This window comes from Hyalella azteca, unplaced genomic scaffold (genome assembly GCF_000764305.2).
Source record: "Hyalella azteca isolate HAZT.00-mixed unplaced genomic scaffold, Hazt_2.0.2 contig12546, whole genome shotgun sequence".
Lineage (NCBI taxonomy): Eukaryota > Metazoa > Arthropoda > Malacostraca > Amphipoda > Hyalellidae > Hyalella > Hyalella azteca.
In genome coordinates this window covers 47653-70640 of record NW_025942502.1, presented here as the reverse complement: position 1 = coordinate 70640, position 22988 = coordinate 47653, and the positions used below count along the sequence as shown (strand labels likewise).

Below are 22988 nucleotides of genomic sequence, written 5' to 3'. Positions count from 1 at the left end.
GTCTCCTATCGCATTCAGGTACAGTATTTGTTCATAAAATCTTCGTTTTTTTTTCAGATAAATCAACGTAACCCTTGAAATAAATGAGCAATGAGTAATAAAATGTCGCTAAATTTCGCTCAATATTTTTTTTACGCACTATGACGTTAGCACTTTGCACAGTATGTTCATGGGACATTATTGCCAAAACGGTTCATTATTCATACATGAAGGAGACAGACAAACTATCGTGATAAAAATTGCTCTAAAATGTTTAAGAAGACCGCAGGTATGTTTTTGATGTAAATATCATAAGACGACAGACAACACGTGCAAGTGAACTATGAAGCGTTGCTATTTTCGACGAGCTTTGTTATTGCTGAAGCCTGGCGCGGCAAACACTGAGCACCAAGACCACACAAAGGCCTCTCAAAGGCAGGGCACGAGCGCACGTTAGGTGCTTCATGGAGGCAGTGAGGCGAGGAATGCCTGAACTTTGTTCCATTTAATAATAGAATTCATTAAATAATAAAATTCGTTAACAGTTAATAGCTTCTATCCCTCCCATTGCGTAACCAAGCACCAGGCCCTTCCGTCACGTGCATTTCCGATACATTTTTTTTCTTGTTGGATTTTAATATAAATCCTGTTTACTATCTCTATCTTTCAACGTCTTTTCTCCAAGCTTACAAGACCTGGTTTTCTCGTTGCGTTTCGTTCTTCCTCTTACAAAACTATTCTCTAGCACCTGAACCTTTCCAGTCACAGAAACCTCTTTCTTTGCGTCTCCCGCACCATATCCTTTACTGTTTGTCGTTGTTCGCCACACCCCTCTTCCCTTCCCCCAAGACCATCCACCCCATAGCAACCGGGACATTACACCCGACGCCTTACCAACTCCCTTTCCTGTTCCCCCTCCCTCCCCCCCCTAAACCGACCGCAGCTGAGGCTTCCATTGCTGATGTGCCACATCCGCAACCGCGAACAAAAAGTAAGCAAATGCATGGCACACTTGGAAGAAGTTTGGCAATGAGCGAGCAAAGGACACGGGCTGGCACTATACATGCATCGCTGCAAGACACGCACACCTCAAGCTGCTGGCCACTAATCGATACTCAACTTTAGTCTCTTTATAAACTTATTGCTAGTTCGCTCGAACTGTTACAGTCCAAACAATCAGTAAATCATTCGTAATAAATTGTAAATAATTTCGAATAAATGTGAGACAGTAACCTTAAATTAGTTTATATGAATGTTCTGTATCAGATATTTGGTACCGTATCACATTATTTTGCGAGTCAACTATACACGCGATATTTTTAATCCTTTTATATAAGCCTATGCAACCGAATTCAGGGAATTTAATTTCTTAAGATTGAATTGATTATATTTAAATCAGCAACTTCATATTTCATTTACCAATAATGCAACACGGTGCGCTCTTTATTTATTCAATAATGCGTAAAGGGCCAACAACACCCGCGAAACTAATTAGTCACCCACTCATTAGTATTTACATCAAAAAGTTAGCACAACAACCGAACAAAGCACGTTCGAAATCAAAATTAGAGTAGCACATTGCAGTTTCTATTTTGGTTTAAAGTGCGCGCATAGAGGCGCTAGTGTCATAAGAGGAACTGTCATGTGTCACATGACCTGGCGGTTCGTATGAACCGAGGACGACTTAGCCCAAATTAAATAAATATAATGCAAAGCCTCTTTAACACTTTCCGATATATAGGTAGATATAATATTCCATTAAGAGTATTAATTAAATGTTATATATACCTATATCTTAGAAAGTGTCCTTTGTTCACATTCCAGCACAGCAAAATTTGAGACAGACGATCATTATAGCGACTTGATACAAACAAATGTGGCAGTGCGGACATGAATGAATAGCACATTTGCAGTTAGGCGCGTGCTTATAAATAGCGGCATAAAAGAAAGACGTTTTAACGTCGGCAGCTTCCAAAGTTCAATACGAATCTGTGGCCTGATAGTATACGGGATTTTCACTCTACACGAGAGTATGCTCGAATATAACTAGTTTTTGGTGAAAAATATCTTTAAACTGAAGGATGATTCAGATGTGCATTCAATACCAATCAATAGAGAATAAATAGTACTCCATCCTTATGTCTCACAAATTTAGGTAAGTCGCATGTAAAATTAACATCGGTGTGTAACATTTTCTTCTTTCATATCTGATGCTAGACAAAGTTTACATCAATTTTGTTTCTGAATAGAAATTGCAAAAAATAGCTGAATAATCATGAAAATTTTCAGATTTATATTTTATTTACGAATTACGAACAGAATTATAAAGAGTAAACGTAGTGATAGAATCCCATAGGACACCAGCCTAGCCCGCCTGAGGGCTCCTGTTCTCAACCTGAACCTTTAAAGTACCTATTTGCACGGGAACCACAACAGGGAAAATCTTGCTTTAAAATGTTTTACAGACACACGCCATAACACGGCCGCTCTAATGGATCTGAAAGCGTGCTCGAGCATGACTTCTTTCGCAACGCAGGCTTACGTAAATACAACAAACGAGTTGTGCTGCTATGTGTAGAAACTAAGGTAAAACATGCAACGGGTTTATATACAAACAAGCTTTACTAGGAAGCACTGTATTCGAGAGAGTTGGACGTTTCTAAGCAAAACAGGCGTGAATACCTTTATATTTAAAACCCTCAAACAAACACATACTACACTTACTGTCGCCAGATATTACGTTAATGTAACGCACGGCGAGTAGGAAATAAAGCCAAGGCAGGGTTTCATTGCTGAAATTAAAGTGCGGCTAAAGGTCACCACAGTGTTGGTTAGGACAATGAAGGGCGGAAGCAGCCGCCGAGCCGCCGACAACGTGTTACGCTCAACATGATGGAAGTGGTACAGCAACACGACTCATCACCATGACACGCACAACCTGCTTGTCGTGACGCACCGTCATCACTCTCACCCTTCGCTTACTCGTCACGCTATCTCTTGGCTTCACTCCTAAAAGTTAACGCCGTTTATAACGTGATCGTAAATACCAAGATGGTCGGTAGTTCCCCGGTTCCGTTTTGGATGATATTACTTCAGTAAACCGACTCCGACTTCTGACCAGTAATTGTTTCCGGGAACATTGTTCCCAGTGGTGTAGTCAGAAGAAAATACAACGAAAAAATTCATGTACGGAAATTCAAACAGGAAATCCTAACCAAAATTTAAGGCAGCAGCAAAAAAGGCCAAATGGTAAAAATCGCTATTTCCAGAGATCTTTTCATGCTGAAAAAAAAATTAACGCTCATATACACCGGAGCATAAAACACCGGGAAATAGACCAAAGTCTTAACAGCGCTGCCACTGAATAAATGTCTTATAATCTCATCTTCATTCTTAAAACAGAACAGAGCAAGCACTGAATAAATGATTTATAATCTCATCTTCATTCCTAAAACAAAACAGAGCACGGAACAGGACGTTCGAGAATCCGAGAAGCCACGACACACAACGCGTCTGTTGCCCAGAAGCAGCGCGACGTGGGCGAGATGCGGGTGTTGTTTTCACGTGGCATCAGTGCGACGACCTCGTGTATGTACACAGCAGAGGTACATCGCATGTCTACGCAGTAAAAAAGTGAGATCAAAATTAACGGCATTTTTCTCTTCAATAGAGCTTTTTACTTGATATCTGGAGATGTCACTAAAAGAGTGAAGCAAAACTTCTGGAGATGACACTAAAATAATGAAGCACTTTCTGGAATTTTACATATTCTTAATTAAGTTTGTAAGTAAGTAGTTAAGACACAGCAGATAGAACTGTCTGCAGGTGTTAAGTTGTGACTCCTCATTTGTTCGACGAACTAAAAAACAAACAAACAAATAAGAACTAGAGGCAAAAAATCGAAGCAACACACACAAGCTAAAATATGTGACATTTCTTGCGGTGTAAACAGAGTGCGCTTACTGCGCTACCATGAACTTCAGTGAACGCTAGCCCGCTTCCACGAACCACCAACACGAAGTACCGAGCCAAAATCGATGAGCTTTTATCGTTGATACAGAGGCCATAGCACGCGCCATGGCTCACTATACCATCAATACGCACAATGGAACGGTACGCAAATCAAACGCAAAGGCAAAAACTTTTAACGTGGCCATCCATCTCTTTCATTGCATAGACTTGGGTTCTTTGACATGCACACGACAAAAAAAAGGCTGCGATTCTATACTGAAAGGTTCGTTTAATCTATACTAAATATATTTTCCAATTCACAATATTAGATGTTAACATAAGCAACAAATAGAATGCGTCTGAACTTTGGGTATTTTATACCGCCAGACCATTCATATCAGGCTCTTCAAAATACTCTCACTCAGGCAATTGTCAATCTGCCAAATCTGCAGGGCCGATGAAATCGATTCCTTCAAGTAAATTATTCCTAAATTTATACAAATGGTTTAGTGATTACGATTCACTGCTTAACCGTTACACGATAATTTTTTGACAAATATAGCGGGATATTTGATAAATACTCGCAACCCGGGAGATAGCAAATATGATGCCGGATATGTTGGTGGCACAAAGATCTCGTAGATGAGCGCCGGATCATTCATAACTTCTATTAATTCAACTGCCGGTGCATTAATCAAGTGACCGCGTACGTGTTTAGCATTACATTGACTCCGGCTTGGTCTGTAGACTAGACGTGAGTGAGCGCGCCTCCACACATGACGCCAGTCAAGGATAGGCAGAAGCCGAGGCGAGGCGTGCATGTAATCACAAGCGGGCCATTCTCGATATGGGACCGACCGGCCGACCAGCCAGACCCAGACCCTTCATGAAGACCCCAATACCCAGACCCTTCATGAAGATCCAACTATACCCAGACCCTTCATGAAGACCCAACCATACCCAGACCCTTCATGAAGACCCTTCTATCCCTGCCGTGCCTTCCTCACCACCATGAATGGGTACCGTAGTCTCAAAGGTCCAGCAGGGTGCACTCTATAGAATATAGAACCACGCTCGAGCTTTCTATTATCTCTACACCAGCGCGATGGCTCGGATATTTTTTGCAGTATTCAGGTAGCGAGTAACCTGCAACTATCGATTTTAATGTCGCTGAGAATTTATTTCTCATTCTAATAAATCTGAAATAGACGAAAAACTATTTTTTGCAAAATTGATCGAGCAATTGTTAAGCAAGTGAATTTTGATCGAGATTTTTCATAAAGCTAACATAAATTCGAATAAAAGTTGACGAGAGCAATAGCACGTTTGATGAACAAGCTATCAAACAAACTCGCTGTAGTCACGGCAAAAAATAAAATCCAAAGCAAAAAACACTGAAATTAATAAGGTTTTGAAAATTCTGCAGCAAAAGTTTGACCTTACAGGACTCGAAAAATAGAGTGGCAAACAACAATCTTTTCGTCAATGTTTTCCAACTGCTGCACAAGAATTCTGCGCGGACCGGCGATTTTCCTGGAATTATTTCCTTGGTATTCAATTTACTCGGCGAAGTTTGCATCAATATCACGCAACTTATGTTAACAATTTCTAAAATTCCGTAAAAAGAGAATCTTGTTATAAGCCAGATGAAAAATAACTTAAGAATTTCGATTGTGATCAACCATAACTTGGACCTAACCTAAACTAACGCGTCCATCCAGGCTGGCAAGGGAGCCACATTGAATATATGAGAATATCCCATAGTAATAATCATGTATAGAGATCTTAAAGAAATTCATCACGTATTTGATCACAGTAATACTTGATTTCTTTAATTAGCTACACGAGCCTACAGTTGTCTCGATGTAGTTTCCGTTTCATATGAACACCCTATAGAAGTAAAGGAGCTACGATTGGAATTGACGTGCCCTTTAAAATACTCGTACAGGAATATCCCAATGCGATATCAGTAAGTTGAAGAAAAAAGTTAATAAAAAATACAGATGCAGGAATATTCCAATGCGGCATCAGTAAATCGAAGAAAAAAAATAATAAAAAGTACAGATGCAGGAATATGCCAGTGGGCATCACTAAATTGAAGAAAAATTTTAATATAAAGTACAGATACAGAAATATTCCAATGCGACATTAGTAATTCCATGAAAACAAGAAATTGCCCTGTCAGTGCAGGTTTCAGCGTGTGACGCTAGGCCGGATAAGGCCGTCGGCCGGCCTAGCCCACGTACGGAAGGAAGGGCGGCGGTGACATCAGCGATCGTCGGTGTCGTAAACATCCGCCCCGCGCCGCTGCACCGCCATAACTTTACCTGCATCCAGTGCGCATACGGCTACGCCTAAACCTTCCTTATTTGCACCTCGAAGCCTTCGCTCATGGCGCCTGCTACGTCACCATATCGCAAAGCCAATAGAGTAGGTCGAGCCTGGCCGTTAGAGTTTAATAACCTATTACGGGTTTAAAAAGAGTACAAGCATTTCAAAGTAACAACGTTGAGTCCATACGCAGAATCGTTTATGAATGACTAATTTTATACATGATACATTTCAGTGGATCAGCCGCAAATGTTGAATTCATGCAGAATTTTATCTACATTAAATTTATTTTATACATGATACATTTCAGTGGATCAGCCGCAAATGTAGAATTCATGCAGAATTTTATCTACATTAAATTAACGAAACTTGTTTTACACATGCAATATTGCAATATAATTAACAATGCAAGAGGGAATGTTTCGTACTCCAACCTTTGCACTCTTGAATTATTTTTGTACAAACACGACGTGAAGATGAAGAAATCACACTTGAAACAAGCAGTAGTTGGAATGAAAACATAAGAATATTTCCATCTAAAAAACACAGGCTGGTGTGAGTTGCAAAACGTTTATACATGTGATCAATGTTCAGATGTAGGACCAGCACGATCTGGTATCAACAATCAGACATAAAACAACAACGTAAGCATGATACGAGAGTGACGGTCCACAAAACAAGCTCGTGCCAGACTGTCAACACAAATGTCGAGAACAAAATACCTACAAAGCGGAATGATATTTGCGTGTTTAATAATATCAGACAATTCACTTTTAATTGAATTCATACTAATTCGATCTTTTCAAAGAGACTCTATCCATAAACAATATATTTTGTAAAAGATGTCAGATATATAACTAAACTGCAAGCCAATGAATCTTGAGGAAAATTTCTATCTTTGGGTACAAGCTTGCCGTAAAACTCGTCGGCTGCAAGGTTGAAGAGTTTTACTAAGAGCTATGCTGTAAACTATAGGTACATGTTTTACTAAGTTTACAGCATAGCTCATAGCTAAGTTTACAGCATAAGTTAAATAAACTATAGAGTTTTACTAAGAGCTATGCTGTAAACTATACACTATACAGTACATAGCTCATAGCTAAGTTTACAGCATAAGTTAAATAAACTATAGAGTTTTACTAAGAGCTATGCTGTAAACTATACATGTTTTACTAAGTTTACAGCATAGCTCATAGCTAAGTTTACAGCATAAGTTAAATAAACTATAGAGTTTTACTAAGAGCTTTGCTGTAAACTATACATGTTTTACTAAGTTTACAGCATAGCTCATATAGCTAAGTTTACAGCATATGTTAAATAAACTATAGAGTTTTACTATGAGCCATGCTGTAAACTATACATGTGACGACGAATTACCATATTCCAGGGACAGGCGTGGCCGGGAATTATGCCAAATCTGCCCCCTAGCCAGGCATTCAGGTAAAAATAATGACATAAAAAGGCAGGGGCGAAGGCAAGGGGCTGCTCCCAATGGTCAGGGCGGTAAAGGTTAGGGTAACCCAGGTAAAAATAGGCAGCATCTTTCTGGGGCATAGGAGAAGCTAAGAGAAGTACCGGTAGTATACATAGTAATGACAGAGTGCAAAGAATGACTTCATCATTGATTATAAAATCTAAAGGTGAGAATTCTTAAGGTGAGAATCACGCTACAAATGTGAAAATTTGTAGCGCGATTTTGTTAATTTTACATAAATAATTATCTTCCAAAATCACATCACCTGCTGGAGAGGGAGGAAAAAAACTATACAATTACTGGGAGGCAAAAGAATTAATGAGCAGCTTGTTTTTGAAGGCCGCCTCGGGAACGTTTCAGCCTTGGGCGACCCAAACAAAGGACGAACCTCAGGACTTTTATCTGAATCTCAAACGACCCATAATGGCAAACGAAAAAGCTCATGGAGCACATGTTAATATTTCCAACTTTCGTATGAATCATGTCAACAAAAACAGAGTAGTCAGCATCAGAAAAATTGCCCAACCAAAAGCAGTAAAATATAACTGTCGAGTTACGGTAAACTAGCGTACGAGGATCCAGTGAAATGGTAGATTCATCGGTCCCATTGAGTGATTACGATGACGGCACATTAAAAAATATTCTCGCGTCAATTTCCTTAATAAAGGTTCATTCGATCTTCACATCCACGTTATAGGAAGGTTATAATTCATCACCCGATTGCTGAGTAGGGTTATGTATACTAGATACCGCAATCATTTATTTGATAAGCAGGTCCGCTACATAACTGGCAGTCACGAGGTAAAGGACGCCCCGAAACTTGTACACGTAATGAGTTAGTGCTGGCCTTGGTGACGCATAAACATCCGTTATGAAGAGTATAGCCTTGAACTTTAACCCCTAAGTCCGAAGTCAAAATATGAGAAATGTAATATATTTTACAAAAAATCATACAGTAAGGAATTTGGTGGAAACAACTACTGCAACCTCGGAATAAACTTAAAACCCCCAATATGACAGCAATAACAAATTAACAACCATCTTAGCAACAACAGTGTAAGTAGTTTCAACCTGAACTGAAGCAACAGAAATAACTACGATATAAATCTGCAATTAATACAGAAGAGCCACAAAGCGATTATCTACAATTCTCACAACAACTGCCACAGCAGCAGCAAGAGCCACCACAGCAGCAAGAGCCAGCACAGCAGCCACAGCAAGAGCCAGCACAGCAGCCACAGCAAGAACCAGCACAGCAGCAAGAGCCACAGCAACAACCACAGCAGCCACAGCAAGAGCCACAGCAACCACATGCAGCCGCAAGAACCACAGCAGCAAGAGCCAGCACAGCAGCAAGAGCCACAACAGCAGCCTCAGCAACAACCACAGCAGCCACAGCAGCAAGAGCCACAGCAACAACCACAGCAGCCACAGCAAGAGCCACAGCAACAACCGCAGCAACCACATGCAGCAGCAAAACCACAGCAAGAGCCACCACAGCAGCAAAAGCCACAGCAAAAGCCAGCACAGCAGCCACAGCAGCAAGGGCCTCCACAGCAGCAGCACAGCAGCAGTGCAGCGCGCAGCACCGCGAGTCGCTGTACATCAAAATGGCGGCCGGCGATGCAGGTCTCGCAGTGCACGGTACGAGCGGCGCACCCGCAGCGATCGCTAGCCTTCGCCGCGATGTCTGCTACAGTAATTATTTACCAACAGAAATGACAGTTTCTAACCATTTTAACACCATTAACAATAATAGAGTAATTATTTACCACCAGAAATGAGAGTTTCCAACCACTTTAGGATCATTAACAATAATGATTGAAAACTCAGAGTCGGTATAGAGATAACTCTTAAGTTATGGCTTACACAATTCAAGTCACACGCATATGAACATCACAAGAGATTTATTTAAATGTTTTAAATAATAAGAAACATATATTATGAACGCACACGTAGTCATAACAATAATCTCTCAACCCGTAAATATAGCAGAGTTGCTCGAATGGCTTGAATCAAGTTACGGTACGTGCGACCACAGCGATGTAACGCTCAGGAGCGATTACTCATGAACAATATTCAAAACGTCATCAAATTTACTATTAAAATATATACTAGTAAATTCATATTTAAATGTAAATATATTATAATTTACAATTGAATTTTGTAGCCCAGAAACATTCATGACGCTAGATGAAACTAAAAAAAAACTATATTTTCCCCAATTTTGACGACAGTTGATGAATAAGTAAAAAAAGTTCACAAAACTGTTTTTCATCTATGAGAGCCATTCATGGTTAGAAAAAGCCATATATTACCTTAGACGACATCAATTATACGTACGACATTGCTAGAATATTATCAATTATTGCATAATTCACTGTGTGAAGAGTGGCTATAATGACGATATAGAGTGGCTAGTGACGATATAGAGAGTGGCTAGAGACGTTGTAGAGAGTGGCTAGTGACGATATAGTGGCTAGAGACGATGTAGAGAGTGGCTAGTGACGATGTAGAGAGTGGCTAGTGAGGATGTAGAGAGTGGCTAGTGACGATATAGAGTGGCTAGTGATGATGTAGCGAGTGGCTAGTGACGATGTAGAGAATGGCTAGAGAAGATGTAGAGAGTGGCTAGTGACGATGTAGAGAGTGGCTAGTGACGATGTAGAGAGTGGCTAGTGACGATGTAGAGAGTGGCTAGTGATGATGTAGAGAATGGCTAGAGAAGATGTAGTGAGTGGCTAGTGACGATGTAGAGAGTGGCTAATGACGATGTAGAGAGTGGCTAGTGACGATGTAGAAAGTGGCTAATGACGATGTAGAGAGTGGCTAATGACTATGTAGAGAATGGCTAGTGACGATGAAGAGAGTGGCTAGTGACGATGTAGAGAGTGGCTAGCAACGATATAGAGTGGCTAAAGACGATGTGAAGAGTGGCTAATGACGATGTAGAGAGTGGCTAGTGACGATGTGGAGAGTGTCTAGTAACGATATATAGAGTGGCTAATGACGATGTAGAGAGTGACTAATGACGATGTAGAGTGACTAGAGACGATGTAGAGAGTGGCTAGAGACGATGTAGAGAGTGGCTAGTAACGATATAGATGTGGAAAATGTCGAGTAACGACCTAAAAATTATACATAGACGTAGTGATGAATAGATATCTAGTGGCCATGTGGAAAGCATGGAAGGGTGACGTGACAATTCTAGAGTGACGACGTAAAATACCGGAGAATAAGGATTATTTAATGACATGCACCGCCCTTACGGTGAAAATTATTCTGGATTTCAGAACAAAACCGAGCATGAGAGAAGTTGAAATATTGAGGTGCAATTAAACTGAGGTTCAATTGCACTGATGGAATTAAGGTGCAATGTTAGGCAGAACTTATGGCATGCTGGGCTACTAGGCTAGCATAAAAATTTCAATTCCATTTAAACCTGGTGAACGCTCGGACGTTTACAGAAACTCTCACGTTAAATATTCAGGTTACAACTTACCATCATTTGACGTGTCATCACTGAGTACAATAAACACTACACTCAAGTAAAAATACTACACTGCACAGTACACTACGTAAACATAAATCAAACTCACATCCTTAGGTAATAACTGAATGCTTCAGGATTCAGATATGGGAAAAACATTTCCATTTGCGGTAAGTGACGAACAGCTGAGTAGAAATGTTTATAGTTCTTCAAAAGCGACGTGCTTGTGCTTTATTCAGATGCTTGTATAGAATAGTTCTCTGACAATGCAATCAATGATACAAACTAACAAGTAGACCAAATGTAATTCAATGCCTGTATACAATAGTTCGATAACAAAGCAATCAATGATACAAACTAACAAGTACCTATACCAAATGTAATTCAGACTCAGAACTTCACTTTGAGTTATGCGATCTATACTCGTGGTCACGAGCGCGCAAGCTCTTACTAGAAGGTAGATATCAGGAAGACTAAATGCTGTTAGGACTAAATTCGAGCGTTACGCTTCCAGAGTGATAATTCGTAACACCCATGGACAGGCAAGAAACCATGACTAATAGAATAGGGATAAGGACAGACCACACCCTGGCCAGAGATACATTTTCAAAAAACGTTTGTGTGTACGAAATGTGCAGTACAGTACACGCGTGCGCCGGTCATTGTGAATCTTGGAGGGTTTATGCCGTAGATTTTATAACAATTCTTGCTCGTCAAAGTATGTGGCAAAATACATTTATTTCTTTAGAGATATTTAAAGGAGAATCTAAGTCATGCCATTACTCGAGGTGTAATGATATACAGAACTATAATATAAAGCAAAGTACATAGCAAGACTCGTATGGTTTACATACGATACGATACCGGTATACGGTATAAGATAGGACTCATATGGTTTACAGACGTAGGACAACAACCATAGCCACGAAGACCGACCCAGCATCTCCCTAGCTGCACTAATCCATTATATTCTGTACAAAGATCTGGAAATTGAAGAATTCTCCTTTGCAGGATGGCTGTATGATTTTTTTTCTCATGAGATGTTTGACATTCATTTATTTAACATTACTGACTTGCATTTTCTAGATAATTTGGCTAACAATATTGGTAAGAAACTTGAAAATATGCACGGTGAAGCAAATTATTGGTCGACTAACAATCTCTACCAAGCTACTGAAATTTTCTTTTAAGCCAAAATTATCACTGGTCCTCAAATTTATATGGATGAAGTGCAACAGTGAAAACGAGGCATTTTTTGCATATATTTTATGCTTAACTATAGTTAGAACTTTACCCTATCATACCCTTAATTTATTGTAGAACTAAAGCTCATCAAAGCTGGGTTTGAAAAATAAATGAACAAATTACCTGCATAATCATCAACCAAATACAATTTAGAGGAGACCAGAAGCTCATCCATTAATGAAAATTCTAGCATTCACTCAGAGCCCAAGATTCATTCATTATATATATTTTTACTTAATTTTTATTACCAGGGTGTATATTTATATACCATAGCATTTTTAATGCCTGCCCATACCCACAGTCACAGATGAGAAACTGAATGCAAATGAAACTTCATTAAGTTCAAAAATATACAAATTTTGCATGTCACATTTGTGGTTGTAAGATTATCAGTGTAATGAATGGTCTAGAGATCATATATTGCTAGTTATACGCCTTATAATTATAATCACTAGTATATATGCCTTAGAAAAATATTAGCACATTAATCCTCTTTGTAATAATTAATGAATTTATAATAATTTAATAATGATTGCAATGCTTTAACACTGCTGGCTTGTTAACTTGTTTTTATCCATTCAAATATGCATAAAATTTTTAATAAAAATCATGAGGAAAAGCTTATCATGATTTTCAAATTTGTAAAAAAACTGAATTATTTCCTTTCAAAAATGAAGAACTTGTAGACAATCTCTTTAGATATATTGATTTCACTGTGAATGTTTCATTTCATTTCTGATGATTTAATTAAAAGTTGTAAGAAGCAAGCTCTTGGTGATGTATAATAATTCAATAAGCAAGGTTTCATGTCAAAGATTGAGATGCAATTAGCATTCAAATCTTTATTAAAATGCATACAAATTGCTTTCACACAGGATTTTATTTCATTAACAATTTTATGCTGGACCAGGAAAAGCAAATTTTAATTTTGAATCTTGAAAATTATATTTTAAAAGGAGTTCTAAACTAGTAAAAAACAGCTTAGACATCACACAAACATGCCTAACTGACCACACACTTCTTCTACTTCAGTTAAAGTCCTCAATTAATACAAAACCATAATAATTGTCACCAAACCCCACACCCCCATCCACCACAGCGTTTCCAGCGCGAATTTCCTCCTGCTATTTTCATGTCTAGTTGACATTTTTTCCAGAGTTCTGAGAACTGTGAAATGCAAGAAGAAAAAGAATATACCTCGCAGATGCACGCATCAAAAAAAGTAAGTAAACGTTATTTTGTAATCAATTAAAGTTTGCTCTTTTGCCCAACGAAGTAAACAATTCCGGAAATTTAGATATGCCAACCCTTTTATGGATTGAAAATTTCGAGTCTAAAAAACAGAGGGCTGACATTTATATAATTTTTCTCTTTATTATTATTAAATGACCAAGTGATCGAATATTTTGACGGTGAACTCGCCCTCGCAGACGCAGAGGACTGAGAGGTAGCTAGTCGTATTCTAACAAATTATCGTTCATTTGAATTAGATTCACATTTTAAACAGAAACGGTAACTGGGATGAACTTAAAACATCGTTAGTTTTACAATAAAACATAACAATAATCACTGCATTGAGTCCAGCCTAAAATTGTCCGAAACGTTTTCGTATTAATCGCGCTTGGAAAGTTGAAGATTTGATGTAAATAATAAAATCACATAAATAATTTTCATCCAATAACAACCTGATATTTTTACTAATTTATCGAAAAGAATATATGATGATAATTACCTTGAGGGAGGCTGATGTGCGACTTGAGGCACGGAATGAGATCCCGGTGGTGGCTGACGAGTTCCCGCGTATAGGACGGAGGCATGAGGCCCTGTCAGTCCTACTAATTTTACTTGATCCATGGCAAAGCCAGCTATGTAGTTGGTGGAAAACAGTTATGCAGCACTTTCTTGTGCCACATTTGGGCGTTTTCCAAGCCCTTCAATGTGTCAACAGTAAAACACTTCACCACAAACAAAATCAGACCTCGCCGTTCGTCAGCACTCGGTAACACTTCACTGAAATCAAATGGAAATCATAACCATGCACTTTGAAACTTCACCACACCAATACATATATGTATATATAATCACCCTATCTCATTAATTTGACGGTAAACAACTATTTGTAAGAAGAAACCCTATTTTACAAGAATTTAGCCTTGCACCAGGGCTCGCGCGACTGCTATCAGTAGAACTGCTATAAGTATAGTGGCAGGGTGAGTCCACGGACGGGGGAAGGAGCTTCTCAATGCGCTTGTGCCAAGTGTACGCAGCGTATCTTGAATAAGCCATTAACTTACAACACACAGGTAATTTAACACAGTTTAAAACAATATTACCGTTTAAACTAAACCAACAATTAAGCACGATATATTTTATCGACTGGTTTATGAGTTTTGCACATGTTTTTTTTCGCGATGAGCAACGCCGCATACTCCGTTGACTGGCACTAAGCAATAATTCAAAAAGTATGACCGAGGCACCTGCGTGTTCATTTAGTGAATCGGACCCTAGCCTGATTAGATAAAGATTGCAACGGATCATAGGCACCAGAATTAAATTATAATAATTATTAAACTTCATTTTTCACTAGCGGTAAAATTATACTCGAAATTTCATTAAAAAATTTCGTTAGTGGTCGCACGTTCACACCGAAAGTGACAGCTAAGAAGAAACCTGTTATAACATGAATAAAAATATACGAATATCTGTCAAATTACGATTTTTGTGTCAAATCGTCTTCGTGCGTAATTTTGTGTCGTCACTGACGGTCCCGTCACTCGTGAGCAACAAGTCGGCCTGAATTATTTTCCACAATAAATATGCCAGAGAATGCGGCATAATGACCCATGAAGCGGGATTCAAGCAGTTCATAAATTCCGTATTGATTTGCAGGCAAGGCTTTCGGTGTAAATACCGTTGCTGTTATGAGCGAAGTGAGCTGATGCGTTCCGTAACAAAGTTTAATGCTTGGGTCCAACTTGATGGATTAATCGATCAGCAAAACATGTGTCTAACATGTCACGATATAATCACCATTTGAAGGCTTGTCTTAGATCACGCAAAATACTAAATCTTTACTCGTGTCTTCAATGCAGTAGGACATTGTATAAATTTAACAGATTAATGGGAATTCCTCATTCTGTTTAGCTAACTTTTTTACATTAATATTGTTGAATCCACGATATTTTATATAAATATTGCATATCAAGATCACTTGAGCTACACGAAGCGATGTCGTGTACAAAAAAAAACGTTTCTGATAAGCTTCGTTTTGACCGCCCGCAGCTATTTGTTTCTTTCCCAAACGCAATTTTTTCAGCTGTTGTTTTATCGCACGTGCGTCAATTATTATTAGGTCAGAATTGTGAAGAATGTTGCTTGAATTTTTTTCATATGAGAAAAGTCGTAAGTTCATTTGTATAAATGGGTGGAAATTCGTCGGTAACAGAGAAGTCGTGCTGAAGCAGCATAAATTAGACGAGTTGTAGCAATACACTGGAGCTTCGTGTCTGATTACAGAGTCTTCGTAAAGCAATTGGAATGGAATTCTAGTGTAAATTTTGAAAGAATTAACGTTGAATATCGAATGAATAATGTGGATTTGAATATAGGATGTACAAATTATAAATCTATACCTCATTCACTCACAAAAGAGAAGCGTTGGCAGTTTTTATTGTCTTATTTTTGCGTTGGTGCTTAGCATGCCACGCTTCTTGATGCGTGGCATGACGCACCACGCACCTATCATGCGTGGCATGATGCATCACGCACTTATCATGCGTGGCATGATGCATCACGCACTTATCATGCGTGGCATGATGCATCACGCACCTATCATGCGTGGCATGATGCACCACGCACCTATCATGCGTGGCATCACGCACCACGCACCTATCATGCGTGGCATGACGCACCACGCACCTATTATAACCTAACCCAATATCGCAGTTCATCATGCTGCGTTCCTCATGGGTACTTATGTTATGATCCATATAATGGCGGTGCGAAAACTGGGTTATCAGAAAATAACTAACTGTTATTTCCTATTATAGAATAAATAAAATAATTAACTTTGTAGAATTTCCAATAATAACGTAGTATCTGCCCCATCACCCAATAGTTTGATGAAAGCTGATAACATTCAAAGTTGATACAAATGAGAAAAAAATATACGGCGAACGTAACTTGCGACCAACTTTTAAACTTTTACTAATCCCGCCCATGCAGGGACTAGGCGTGGTTTGAACACACCCACTGGCTAAAATGAATTTCACTTTATAGGTGAATGTGTAAACGTTTGTATTGCCTCAGATTGGTTTACCTAAGCTACGACTCATATATGTGATACCATTCGGAACTTTCTCTAGATGATACATGTTTCTCATCGATTAGATGACACCGCACCAGCCTTATCAGCTGCACAAACATGTGGAATGTTTCATAATTCTCGACTTTGTCATCATGACAATGTCGGGTTCCTTTGATAATAAATAATCTAGTCATCACCGCAGACGATGTTGTTTCTAAAGATACCCTCACGTTTGGACAAGGTCGAAGGGACTAAGTTTCAACGTGGCCTGGGACTGCTACGTCCGAAACACATACTATTAATTGATACTAAGGAAACCTGCCGAGTCATCAAACGATAATTGCACTTTACTTCTGTGGCCTGAGGAGCCATGTTCTTGTGACCCGATTCAGGACCTCCGCTTGAAACAAATCCTATTCTTGACACGTCATCCTAGCGTCGTCATTGGGCATGACGATGACGAACTGTGAGGAGAACGTCCAGGTACGAGCCTTGTGGGACGAATGGAGAATAAATAGAAGCCGGTACCAACGCTGGGATACAGGGAGATATTTACATCTCGGAAATGTGAAGGATTATGAAAAAAATAAAAGTTACCGGGTATGAACAATTGGACGAATAAATAAAACAGCAGGTTCTTAGGACTGTGAGAATGAAAACGAAGTCCCAAGAAAATGAAAACTAAAAATGGTAGGGAAAGAAATTTTAGATCGACGGGGGCCTGATAGATTTCGGGATACTTAAATCTTAAAATCAGGATGAGTGAAGGAAAAAATGTAATGTAATCATAACAAGTATCGGGATTGGAAGTAATGTATCGGGATTGGAATCTGCAGTAATGGAACAAGTAATGTATCGGGATTGGAATCTGCAACTATATTATCGACCCGCCGGCTAGCGGATTATGGAAATGGGTGTACAGTTGCAACGCTTGCGGAAATTCAATTTCATTGCAGATTTTTCAAAGTCACATCATAAGCGAACAGTCTTTTAATATTAATGTTAGTTCTTTAATGATTCTCGGCCCATAGCATGAGTGCGGCTTCAGCATTTAAAGGTTGATGAGCGGGCCCGAATTAGGCCAGCGCTCTAAGTACAATTCCTTCAAATATTTTCATTAAAAGTTAAAACGCAGTACGACTGTACATCTTTTACGTTGTATGGAGGCTCTGAAAAATCACATATTACATTTAACAATTTGCCAACGAACGTTGATGTTTAGACGACAACAGAGAATTTTAAGGAGCATGCTCAGAGTTTTGTGCCTCAAGAGGAGTTCTTCCGTGTTTTTATGACACTATGGCACGCGAAAAGCACTGGATAAAAGGCCCAGTTCGTCCACACTAGGAATGAAGCGCGAATTCATTAATAATATAGTCTTACGCAAGATTTTATAGCATTGTATTTTGGGATATATTGGAAATTCCCTCGTGTGAGAGGCATGTTAACCGAGAGATGGGATAGCTTGATATTCTGGGAACGACATCTGCTGCGCGTCAACCCTTATTTGGAGGACACCAGCGGGAACGTTACAAGATCTGAGTAGCTGAGGCGACATGTCGAGCGGTTTTACCTGAAGGCATTTACCATGCGACCTCTGCACCAACTGAACATTTCTTCGCGAGTGTCCAAACGCACACGCAGTCGTGTTCTTTTTAGGGCACCCGGATTTTTTATACCATATGGACGAAGATACTTTCAACAAAATGAATTACACTGAATAGTACTTGCACAGCTGCAACTCAGACCGTGCACCACATCTTTAGCACCGAAATTGTAGGTAAAAATGTACAAGTAATTGTTCCTTAGCGATCTCATCCCCGCAGTCTCAGCTAAGATATAGAAACTACTGCATTTTTCAAAATTCGGTTCAATAATAGCTAGTATACCGACTTTTCTCTTAGCTTTTCAAGTTCACTTCAAAACCTCAATAGGATTATAGTTTTTACCGACCGGTTCGCGACAAAGCGGAGAGTTTGGAGAATCTCAGATGCCTGAGTTCAGGATTTTACCACACTCGACATTGCTCTCATTTTTGAATTATGAAAACTCGGCTAGCGAAATCTTTACTTCATGTCTCATTTCTTTTCTGTATTGTCACGTTGTCTCCTGTCCCTTACATCGATTCGGCCATTCCCGATGACTACATTTTGATTTTTACTCTCGGCATGACCCCACCGTCTCATATTTTCTTTTCCTTCCTAAGGATCCGCAAGCCCTGTTGCCCCTTCTTTTATTATCCTTCCTATAAGGACACGCAAAGCCCCTTTCCTTTATTATCCTTCCTTCTCTTATCCTAAATCCTGACGACCACGTAGCGCACTTTCTCTCCGGTCGGTCGGAGCGGTCAACGGTGCACGCCAAGTTTGGCCCGACGCTACACCGCCCTGGGGCCAGCGGGCCTGGTCCCTTCTAGGAACACTTGGCGCATATACTCAAGCCGGGCCCTCTTTCGCCTGCCCTGGTCTGGCTATACCGTTAGTGTTTTAAAGAAGCTGCAATAACAATTCGAGTTTACCGCTGTCTGCAGATCGATTGCCTGAAGTATTCGCTCCCGAACTACTTTTCTCCAATTACTTTCGCATAGACCGCTTTTTCGTTGCGCTATGTTATCTCGATGCGAATTTCGTAGCACTCTTTTACCGTCTTACGTATTTACTTTCATTATAATTGAGGGCGCCAAAATTTCAACCGATAAATATGATAATCACACTTAAGCCGATTTCCTAATATTGAATTTCCTCATAAATTAAAAGGTTTCAAAATTTTTCAGTACGGTATTGAAGACTTGGATAGTATCATCCAACAATCAAAATAGCCACATAAGTTTTGATCCAACTATAAAACTTGAAGCTATATCTTTATGACAATTCAATAACTGGAACATGTAATTATTTTTAATGGCAGAGGCAATGAACGCCATTCAACAGTCGTATTTCTTCTGTCTTAGCGAGAACTGGAACTCGACCGTCCGGTTCTACATCTACATAGTCATCGCGATGTGGCCCGTCAAGTTGATGACCCAGACACCCAGAGAAATGAGCGGGTCTCTGTCTAAATAGCGATATACTCTTTGCTGTGGTGCGGTTCATAAAGACCCAGAGTTCAATCAGGCCAAATGTGTCCACTCGTTATCGTGATATGTATTAAAAAGTTTGTCACTATTTAGATAACATTACACAACTCTCACTGAGTGTCAGGAAGTGAAAATTTCACGACAATATGGCGTGCAACCATGAGATCGAAGAACGCAAAAAAATTTATGAAAGTAATGTTAATATTGAGAGACTATACGATACCATTAATAAAAAATTGTGATTAAAAATTGTAAAATACTCGAACTAAAATTTATAAGCATAAAAGCTGCATTATTTTCGCTCGTAATGCAACAGAAGATAAATCTTGCATTCTTTAAAACGTATTATATCCTTACTCCTCGTCCCACATTCTCAGCTCGTCTGATTTCATGGTTATATCTACAACCTAGCAAGCTGCACATATATGGTCAGGGTCGAATTCTTCATGCCAAAGACGTACAGAGACCAACATTCTCATACCAAACGAAGTTTGGTATGAGAATCAATCGAACTCTTATACGGTGCTGCAATGTAGGGTGCATGACATGCATCGCTAGGCATACATACCATTTATTATGCATACACGCACACGCACGTCATGCATGCGTGATCCTACGAACGGCTAAGGCTATTGACACTTAACTCTGCGTTTCTTTATGACTTGCCAAATCTTTACTCTGGACCCCAGGTTTCCCTTGGTCCGTTGTCACAAGGGACGGCGGCCATCGGTTGACTTTTGTGTGCAGATGACTAGGAGAAATCCTCAAGCATCCTTGTGTGATGGACGAGGACTGCAAATATCTGCATTTGGCATCCTGTTCGTTATATATTTGCTCATGGGATCGTTGAACCGAGCTTCGAAATTTCGATGACAAGCGAAGTTCAAGCTAACTTCATGCCACACCCTACGAAGGATCTCTTCGTTCATTAATCTCAAAGATATGGACCTTTTGTCTTCGGTTGCATTAACAGTCATATCAATATTATTCGGTATATATAATAATAATAACCGTCTATAGAGCAAGGTTTAGGGCTTGTATAATGTCCGCTACACGACCGGTGTATAATGCTATAGGTGAAATCCAGCCAGCAAACAATCCTAATGATGCTTTCGTTATTTAGCAAAAACCTCGTTAATAGAATCCTTGTGATGTTAAGGAGGAATCCGCATCGCTATAAGAAGATCCTAAGCGGAATTCGCATTAATATATTTTCTAAAAAAATAATCGTAATCAGGGAACATATTGCAGCGGAACCTATTAATTATATATGTTTTGCCCATGTCTCGTCACAGGAGTTATACTATCAGTGATCGTTGGTAGTGTAAGCGTGATGTGGTGAATGACGCGGCAGAATCTGTTAATACTCTTAAGATGACGCATCACAGCAGCAGGAGGAGTCCCGGTAGGTTGTGAAATCGTAAAGTTATGCCAACTGTTTGTAACTTCAATAAATACTTTAAATTTAATATGTTTGTTATAAATTATATTTGGACTATTTTTTAGATGCAGTGACATTGCACGGCGATGCGCAAGGTTCATCCGTTACGTCGTCGACGTTGACTTTTGTCCACCCTATAATGGCGTTACCGTTGACGTTAGCTTAGTTCAAGGGATGACCGACACTGACGTTGAAGTTAGCACGACGTCGATGGACAGATAACGTCGCTGTTGCCGCCAGCACAACGTCAAGCGACGTACGACGTATGCGTTGACGTTGGCTTGTGTCAAGAGACGTGCGACGTATGCGTTGACGTTGGCTTGTGTCAAGAGACGTGCGACGTATGCGTTGACGTTAGCTGATGTCAAGAGACGTGCGACGTATGCGTTGACGTTAGCTGATGTCAAGAGACGTGCGACGTATGCGTTGACGTTAGCTGATTTCAAGAGACGTACGACGTATGCGTTGACGTTAGCTGATTTCAAGAGACGTGCGACGTATGCGTTGACGTTAGCTGATGTCAAGCGACGTACGGCGTATGCGTTGACGTTAGCTTATGTCAAGAGACGTACGTGGAAGGAAGGTGCGGGCGAGAGAAGAGGCAAGATTTCTCGCAGGCGTCGGGGGATGACTTGCTGATTATCGTCAGCATGACTTGCATAATTCCTAGGGTGACTCAGCAATGTTATGCATTAACAAAAATGAATATTCATTGAATGTTATTTATAGTAACTAAGATTCCTCGAACATTCATGCAAAGTTATATTAATATAGAAGAGAAAGTTCGGGTGAAGGCGACATCGAAAGTTCAAGACTTATGTGACATCCATAAGAAAAAGGCCTCGCAGTTTTAACAAGCAAAAACATAAGTTATTGCTTTAATTTGTATATTAATTACATTGTTATTTACATAACCAATTAACTTTATCGCAGTAAAATTATATGGCGCTAACTTGTGATAAACTGTAAATTCATAAGATCAACATTACTGACTAAAACATTATTTAACCTAACACATCTTTTACTCAGTCTCAGAACTACTTATGGTCATTGAAAGTTATACAAGCCCGAAAATTTTACCCCAGAAAAAGGGATAGTTTATTCAGTAAACGGAGCCTGCTACGTAGATTGTTACATACTGTGTGTTATTGTTATGTTATGTGCATTATTATTGGAGATCTGGCACAAGTTTCACAATAGCAAATATGGCGTCATAAGTACATCATTACGTACGAATAAGTATCATCGTACATCATTATCATAATGACATTTCCTCATCATTATAGTGAGGTACAGAACCCAGTATGTCAGTTGCAGGCTCGGTATTTATTTTCCTAGGAGAAGGAAATTCGACAGGTGCACATATTATTGGCGACGACATAACTGACAAAACTTGTATGAATTTCAACAGGGCTGCGCAATTACAAGCAATTATAGAATGTAAAGACGATATACTTACAAGACTATAGAATGTAAAGACGATATAATTACAAGACTATATAGAATGTAAATATTAATGTTCTACTTCACTGGTTACGACATGCATCGACGTATATACCAGATATGAGCTCAGGTTTGCAGCTGCGGCAGCTTCTCAGAAGCAATCATGAAAAAAGCACGGAACATTTCTAAGGAATGCGAACTGCAGTAAAGTGCAGCTCAGATTCCTTGGCATGCATATGTGTCAGATACAGC

The 22988-nt window shown here is 39.5% G+C and overlaps 1 protein-coding gene across 1 annotated transcript in view; it reads right to left on the bottom strand.

The window, feature by feature from the left end:
* The window catches only part of LOC108680565 (nuclear receptor corepressor 1), a 34970-nt gene extending 20318 nt beyond the window's left edge, over positions 1-14652 (bottom strand). Inside the window, exon 1 of the mRNA XM_047883293.1 lies at positions 14203-14652. Coding sequence (XP_047739249.1) covers positions 14203-14324 — 122 coding nt within the window. The 5' untranslated portion in view covers positions 14325-14652. The remainder of the gene's footprint in view (positions 1-14202) is intronic.
* Between the last annotated feature and the right edge of the window lie 8336 nt (positions 14653-22988).